The following is a 7,824-nucleotide window of genomic DNA, read 5'->3' as shown; positions in this document are numbered from 1 at the left end:
AGATGCCATCAATGTTTCAAAGCTTTAAGCGGTAGTGTTTGTCCTTATAAATCATTAAAGTGTCGATTCGAAAATTAATCACACTTCAACAAACCAAGCTATCGGAGGTGATAAAATTTATTGAAAATAAGAAAAGACTTTGGGCAGTAAAAGACATATAGTCTTACAAACTACTAATTATATCATGAAAAAATTACTATTTGTTCTATTGTTTATCTTAATTATATCTATTTTACTTGACGTGATAATAATTTATTGATTTAATTTTAATCATCTTACCTAATAATGAATTGATTCACCAGTAAATATAATTAGTAAGCCTACCTTAGAGTTATGTAAAAAATAAAATGATAGGATAAGCAACAATAGTTTTATATTATTACAAATTTTACATATATATATATATTATATTATATATTTATATATATAAAAGATCTATTTCTTTCCTATTTTTGAACAATTAAAATGATCATTAATTAGTCTCGAAAGAAATTAATCAATTTAAACCTCAATAGAATTTTAAGAGATAGATATCAATTTTATCTTTATAAGAGGAAAAAGATTCTGAAGAAGGAGAAAAAATGTAATGTAACATGTGAAAATAGAGCTAAAAAGGGCCTGAACGGTAGTTGTCGTTTGAACGAGAGCCGCCACCACAACATCTACGTGTAAGTTTGCATGAAAATGTCAATAGTAATAATGGAAAACCATAAGGGCATTATCGTCATTCCAAAATTAATCAATAGGAAACTCCATCAAGGAAGTCCTAGGCGGTTTCCCATCAAAAAGTGGTTTAAATAAAACAAAATTAAAATTGGTTTTTTTTTTTTTTGTCTCCAGGTCTTCTCTGGTTTTTCTATGAGATATTTCTTTCTTTTTTATTTTTAAGTTAGGAGTATTGAAAAGGGCATACTAAGACCGCTTAATCTGAAAATTTTGGCTGAGAAAGCTGAAGCAAAAGAAAGTCATATAATTTATTTATATAGAGAGAGAGAGATAAAAAGGATTTTGTCTTTTGTTTCTGTGCATTCAATTCCATTCTTCTTTTTATTTTTTCTTTTCTTCCCCTCTGACTCTCTCATTCTACCATCAAAAATACCTCTTCCTTCTTTCAAATTATAACCGACTCTTTATTTTTCTCTCTCTCTTTCTTTCTTTTTCACGACTATTTAGATGATGGAGGTGGAAAAAATGATTTGCAAAGCAATAAAAGGGAGGTGGTTTTGCCATTAATGGTGAATTCGAGAGCTCTTCAAGTAGAAGAAGAAGAAAAGGAGGAGGAGGAGGAAGAAGAACTAGCATAGCTAGCTTGGTTGGGGTTGTGTTTTCATGGCTACCAGTAGAGGAAACATGAACAACTCCATCCAACTAGACCACCACCAGCATAATCAACATCATCATCATCAAAATCAACAGCAGCAGCAACAACAACAGCATCAGCATCAAATACAAGAGCATCATCAAAATCAGATTCCTTATGCAATGATGCAATCATCATCATCATCTTCCATCCCTGGAAACTTCATGTAATTCTTTTGTTTTTCCTTTTACAGTACAAAACTACAAAGCTAAACCCAGAACTAACCTTTTTTTCTAATTTTCTTTTTGCCTCTAGTTATTTAGGCCTTACAACCCAAAAGTTTTCTTTTCCTTTTTCTTCATATTGTAAATGCTTTGAAATTTTGTTTCTGTTTGATTTTTGGGGTAAGCAGAAGCAAAGATACTGGAGCTTATGATTTGGGTGAATTAGATCAAGCCCTTTTTCTCTATCTTGATGGACAAGACCCTTCCACTATTCAAGAGCAAAGACGTGAGTGTTTTCTCTCTCACAAGTTTTCTTGTTCTTTATTTTTCCCACTATTTACTTCGAAGACGATTAGGGGTTTCTCTTCTCCTTCTCTTTTCACTTTCTGGAGCTTCTGACTTCTGTTACGAAGATTCTTTCCGGACAGGCTAGTTTTGGTCACAGGAAAAGCATGTTCATGTATTCAACAGATTTAATCTGCCAATACTTTCTTTGACCGGGTCCTTGCAGAAACAAATCTCTGAAAGAACCTGAAATTTTCAAGAAAAAAGAATTTTTTTTCCAACTTTTTGTTTTTTTTTTTATGAGTTGTGAGTAACTCCGGACCATGACATGTAACAAACAACTCTATGGTCATGAATTACTAAAAAAAATTTCGCTATATGTACTGGAAAGTGTACGTATAGGGTATGGGTTTTCTTTGATTTTTCCTTTTTTTTTCCTCATCATTTCATATTTTTTTCTGATTTGATTGAGCAAAGCTACAAATGCATGACGATCCCTATGTTTTCTTTGATTGATCATACTTCTCTTGCCTTTGTCTCTCTTCCCTTTCTTTTGGGTCCTGCTTTAATCAGTCTAACTCCCTTGCTCCCTTGCTCTCTCTTTTAATGGACTCAAAATTTTCCTGTAAGAGAATTTTGAGTTAAATGCCTGTGAGAATTTATGTGTGCAGATAATTCTGGAATGAGGCCTCCGACTCTGAACATTTTCCCTTCACAACCTATGCACGTTGAGCCACCATTATCCACAAAGGTAAAACTTATTATTTATATTGATCTAGAGTTTATGTCAGTACTAGTATTATTTATATAATTTTCTAAGTGGGTTTGTTTTGTATTCGGTAGACAAGTAGAGGATTGGTTTCTCCAGCAACTAGTGGTTCAAAGAGACCATCAGAGCCGTCCATGGAGTTGGCCAACGCCAGAAATGATGCTTCAGGTTCTGCACCAGATCAACCAGCTAAAGCTGTCAAGGTACGATAGGTTTTGAATTATAAAAAGATATATTTTATATCAGAAAACAGATATATGATGCATTATAATATTGAAAAAACTGAGATTCCCATGTTTGATTTTCGTTTTTCTAAAGATTGGAATCTTGTATCAATGCATGTTTTAATTTGGCAGCGTGAGGGGAACCGGAAAGGGCCAACATCAAGTTCAGAGCAGGAAGGACCCAAAACACCAGACCCTAAGGTGCATTCTTTGACACTCTTTTATAAATATTTACTCTTAATTTTTTTTTTCCCTTTCTACTACCCTTTTTTTCTGTAAAAAATGTTGAATATATGTAATTTTGTTATGCTCATTTCCCTGCAGACTTTGAGAAGACTTGCTCAGAATAGAGAGGCAGCAAGGAAAAGCAGGCTAAGAAAAAAGGTCAAGTCCGTAGAAAAATTAATTACTTGTACTAGTTTGTTTGCTACAACTATCATTTTTGTTTCATTTAAACAGGATTAATAAAAGAAATTAAGCATTGTTTCTGGGGTTCATTTATTTTTTCTTGTTTCATCACAGGCTTATGTTCAGCAGTTAGAGTCAAGTAGGATTAGGCTAACCCAACTGGAACAAGAACTTCAAAGAGCCAGAGCTCAAGTGAGACGTTTCTCTTAAACTTTTTTATATCGTTTATCTGTGTATATTTGAGTGTCTGTACATTCAAGATTGTGTTTTATTGTTTAGGGCATGTTTTTTGGCGGTGGTGTTCTAGGAGGAGAGCAAGGCCTTCCTGTTGGTATTAACAACATAAGCTCAGGTTTGTTTAATTGTATATATCTCTTTCACATCTTTCAATGTCTTTTTTTTTTTTTTCATGGCTATATCAACTAAATATTTATGTTTCAGACGCTGCTGTGTTTGACATCGAGTACGCAAGATGGCTAGAAGAGCACCATCGCCTTATGTGTGAGCTTCGAGCCGCGGTTCAAGAGCATCTACCGGAGAACGAGCTCCGGATCTTCGTCGACAACTGTTTAGCACACTTCGACGAGTTGATGAACCTAAAAGGCATGGTAGCCAAAACAGATGTCTTTCATCTTGTGTCTGGCATGTGGAAGACTCCAGCCGAGCGATGCTTCACGTGGATGGGTGGATTTCGGCCCTCTGAGCTCATCAAGGTACTCTAAGCCCTATCCTTCCAATAATTCAAAACTTCAAATACAAAGTTTCTAAAGGGAAATTAATCATCAAAATCCACTTAATCTAAATTATGTCAAAAAAGATTAAAGAACTAATCAATTCTATAGGTTTAACTATAGTCAATAAAGAAAGTTATTCTACTAGCTTACGAAGAAAAAAGAGTTATTCTACTAATTAGATTCCCTTAGTTAGCTCTATATTTTACTTTATTTTTCCTTGATAAAGATAACCTTGGATAGTATCAAGCCGTTCGTAATATATATTTTACTTGACATAGAACTTGTAAAGAAGAATTGTGTAAGATCAGTGAAAGAAGATACTAAAGATTTTTATGGAAGTACGAGGACATATTGAGATAAGGCATGAGGAAATAGTTCGTTTTAATTGCATGGTGCAATTTGTTTGTGGCAAGGAAATATGGGGATATAACAAATTAAACATCAATGACTGACGAAAGGTAATCGGGAAGGGTTTTACTCTAAAAGGATTTGATTAGTTGTCTTTCCGATAAAGTCATGTCTGTTACTACAATTTGTGGCAGTAGAAAAGAGAAAACTGCACGGATCTCTACTCTATGCTTTGCCTTCTCTTTCTCTCCTTCTCCTTCATGGAAATCAAGGGTCTTGTTTTCATATTCATCTCTTCTTTTTGGTTTGTAGTAAATAAATAAGCAAAATGGCAAAACTGCATGCAGTTTTACAATAAAGAAAAACGAAGAATGATGTATTATCAGTTTTTAATGAACATTCAGCTTTTGTCCGCATTATGGGTAACGTTTTGATTCTGGGTACGATTTTTATTCAATTTTTTTGTTTCTTTTCCCAGGTTATACTGAATCAGATTGAGCCATTGACGGAGCAGCAGATAATGGGAATATGTGCCTTGCAACAATCCACACAGGAAGCTGAAGAAGCTCTATCACAAGGCTTGGAAGCTCTGAATCAGTCCCTCTCTGATATTATAACTTCTGATTCACTGAGCTGCCCTCCTAATATGACTAACTACATGGGCCAAATGGCTATCGCCATGAACAAGCTCGCCACCCTCGAAGGTTTTGTTAGACAGGTATGTCTTGATTTACATGCATTAAGTCTCTTATACTATTATTATTTGATGTGTTTGTGGACCCCCCGGCCCCATGAACGATGATGACCAAATTCATCATCAACAATGTGGGGTCATATGTGTGTGTGGGAAAAGAATCTGGTTTTCTGTCTCGGTTGGGAAACCTAACCCCAAAAAATCATGTTTTCCACGAAACTACTCGATATCCATGTCTTCTCATGCTCAGGAGGTGGCTTGGTGTTTACATTAATTAACATAGTATATCCACAAAGCATATAATGCTTGGGTTTCTCTGAAAGTGACATTTTCATGTAGTAGTCTGCTAGGTTTCCAGAAAATTAACATGTAGCCCATACCATCCGAGGATCATCTAAAAAGACCAGCGTCAGTTTGTCTGATTTAGGGTAATATTTCCCAAAAGAACATGGTTATCAATCAGAGGAAAAGAAAATTGTTATGGGTAAATTACATCAGAAACTTAATTCTACTACTAAATTGAATGCCTGCAATAGAGTAATATCTAGATGTAGCATTCAGGACTTGAACACATGTAGAAGAACATCCAAGTTCTATTTATTTCTTCTAGGAGTTATTAATTGCGTGAAGTAGACTTGTTGCTATAAAACAATGACCAGATCTCTCTGTCAAACAATTACCTGTGCCTGAAGCAAGAGCAGGCAGGCGGGTTTGAAGTTGTGTCGATTTCCCACTGCCTATTAAGAGAAGACCTAATCAGTAGCTAGGAAATTACTGACGTTGTCACCTGAGGGAAAATAATATGAATGATAGCAATCCAAGTCCATGAAGATCGCATTTTCACATGCGGAATGGGGCCCCTTAAATAATGCATATATCGACGTCCAAAGAGATCCATCTTCATGCCCATATGTTTGTGATGTCATGGTCGTAACCGTTTGACTTAAAGACATCTTTAAAGACCATCTCCTCTAACGTCATTTTTTGACCATTCTCTAACTTAGGCTAAGTCTCCCCCCGGCCCCTTACGTGCCCACGGCGGCACATGGACAGCCACATCCATCATCCCTCGTTACTTCATACTGCTTACAGTGAGTTTAGTGTTACATGATAAAATTTTGTTAGTTTCGTTCTTCACATTCAGGTAATAAACATTAAGAGTGAGATGAAATTCGATAAAACATTAATGTAAAAATTTTAGTTTTCAAGAGCTATGATATGGGTATAGTTTTACGCTTACAATACGACTAAGCTTTACTTGACCTTGATTAATGATCTTTGATACCAGCGGTCCCTAAAGAGAATTAACTTGGTAATTGTGGAAAATAGAGTTATATCTAGTTCAAACTTTGAGGATTTAGGCTAGGGTGTGGGGCCTAATGTTTGGAATGAAGCGGTTAGCCTTTTGAAATTCATGATCCCACACTAAGAAAAACCAACCATTAGGGTTTCAATTAGTTTGACGTTTTGGTCAGTTGAATTGTTAAGTGAAATTCCAATCAAGATGTTTACCAATCAAATCAGAGGCGAGTCATGGTAACCATCATTCTGATTAGCCAACACTCACCCAATAGGACAATGTTCATCGAATGGCAGGTTGACCACTTTTTATATGCCTAAGCTGACTTATGGATCCCCCCTAATTAATTAATTAATATTCAGGTTTCCCTAAGTAAATCGTCATCATTAAGTTTCTTAGAAGGATATATTGTTGTAAGTGAAGATTTCAAATATGATCATACATCTTTTTATTTCTCTGTCAAAACCTTCTAGAGAAGGTTAAGTAATTAGAGCCATACCCCACAAGTAATTTGAACCAAGAAAATGAAATGAAAGGTGTCCTTATTTCGTTTTCAACTTTCCCTTTATTCCTTTACCCATTTGACAATCAAAACACCCAGTGCCACAAAGTCACGGGTGGATAGCCCGTGTAAAATTTAAGAAACCAAATTTATCCTTAGTTCTACTCTCAAAGTCAAGTTTAAATGCATTTCTAGTCTTGATGTTACTATCTAATGCACATGTATTATTTTAATGATTATTATGCTATTAAATTGCAAACTTATACATTTAACATGTATTGTGCTATTTTTTCTACGTTTCCTTAATTTAGTAAATATTTTAATTTCACTATTCTGCTTTCAAAAAATGTAAAAAAAATAAAAAATAAAAAAACCTTACAGGCTGATAATCTGAGGCACCAAACCATACACCGGCTGCATCAAATCCTGACGACCCGTCAAGCTGCAAGGTGTTTTCTGGCGATTGCTGAGTATTTCCATCGCCTAAGAGCTCTTAGCTCTCTCTGGTTGGCTCGCCCTCGGCAGGAACAATAGGAACCCTAGCTAGGCCATAGCCGCTTTCATTTCTTTTTAGCCCTTTTTCTCTTAATTATTATTGGCTTCTTTTATATTTCCCCTTTCCACAGAGAGATGTATAGATAGACTAAGAAGAGATTAAAATTTTAATTAAAGCAGTAGAAGTTTCGGTCATTATACCCATGATTTATCTTCTTTGGACAAAGAAATCCAAAAAAAAAAAAAGGCAATGATTTCGCAGCCATTTCTGACTGATTAGAAAGAGATAGAGGGGGCTTAACTGGTTAAGAAGAAAAGGCATTGAGAATAAAGAAGAAGGTTTGATTCCTCTGGATTTTTTTTTTTTTGTGGGGTGTATTTTTCTGGCTATGAAAGAAAGACAAAAACTATTCGGTGACGAGTGGCGTAGGTGCTGTTACATGCATGCTTGCTCTTGGGTTCATAAAACCAAAGATGAAGCTGACAAACTTAATTTCATTTTGGACTTGGTTGGTTTTTCCCCTTTGGGGGAGGGAGGGGT

The 7,824-nt window shown here is 35.3% G+C and overlaps 1 protein-coding gene across 1 annotated transcript; it reads left to right on the top strand.

Annotated features, from left to right (window-relative positions):
- LOC18599070 (transcription factor TGA6) lies at positions 1,068 to 7,487 on the top strand. Its single transcript, XM_018121121.1, has 11 exons — positions 1,068 to 1,526; positions 1,713 to 1,810; positions 2,481 to 2,560; positions 2,653 to 2,781; positions 2,935 to 3,003; positions 3,127 to 3,186; positions 3,325 to 3,402; positions 3,490 to 3,562; positions 3,652 to 3,923; positions 4,771 to 5,010; positions 7,170 to 7,487. The coding sequence occupies exons 1-11, from the start codon at positions 1,330 to 1,332 to the stop codon at positions 7,320 to 7,322; spliced, it is 1,449 nt and encodes a 482-aa protein (XP_017976610.1). The 5' UTR covers positions 1,068 to 1,329; the 3' UTR covers positions 7,323 to 7,487.

Source organism: Theobroma cacao, chromosome 5, assembly GCF_000208745.1.
Source record: "Theobroma cacao cultivar B97-61/B2 chromosome 5, Criollo_cocoa_genome_V2, whole genome shotgun sequence".
Classification (NCBI taxonomy): Eukaryota; Viridiplantae; Streptophyta; class Magnoliopsida; order Malvales; family Malvaceae; genus Theobroma; species Theobroma cacao.
Note: the sequence above shows the minus strand (reverse complement) of the source record. Positions and strands in the feature narration are given on the sequence as shown.

Excerpts from the sequence above, each read along its gene's own strand:
- LOC18599070 (XM_018121121.1), top strand. The coding sequence starts at position 1,330 with ATGGCTACCAGTAGAGGAAACATGAACAACTCCATCCAACTAGACCAC. Across the intron at positions 1,527-1,712 it reads TCCATCCCTGGAAACTTCAT|AAGCAAAGATACTGGAGCTT; the intron begins GTAATTCTTTTG and ends TGGGGTAAGCAG. Across the intron at positions 3,403-3,489 it reads TTCAAAGAGCCAGAGCTCAA|GGCATGTTTTTTGGCGGTGG; the intron begins GTGAGACGTTTC and ends TTTATTGTTTAG.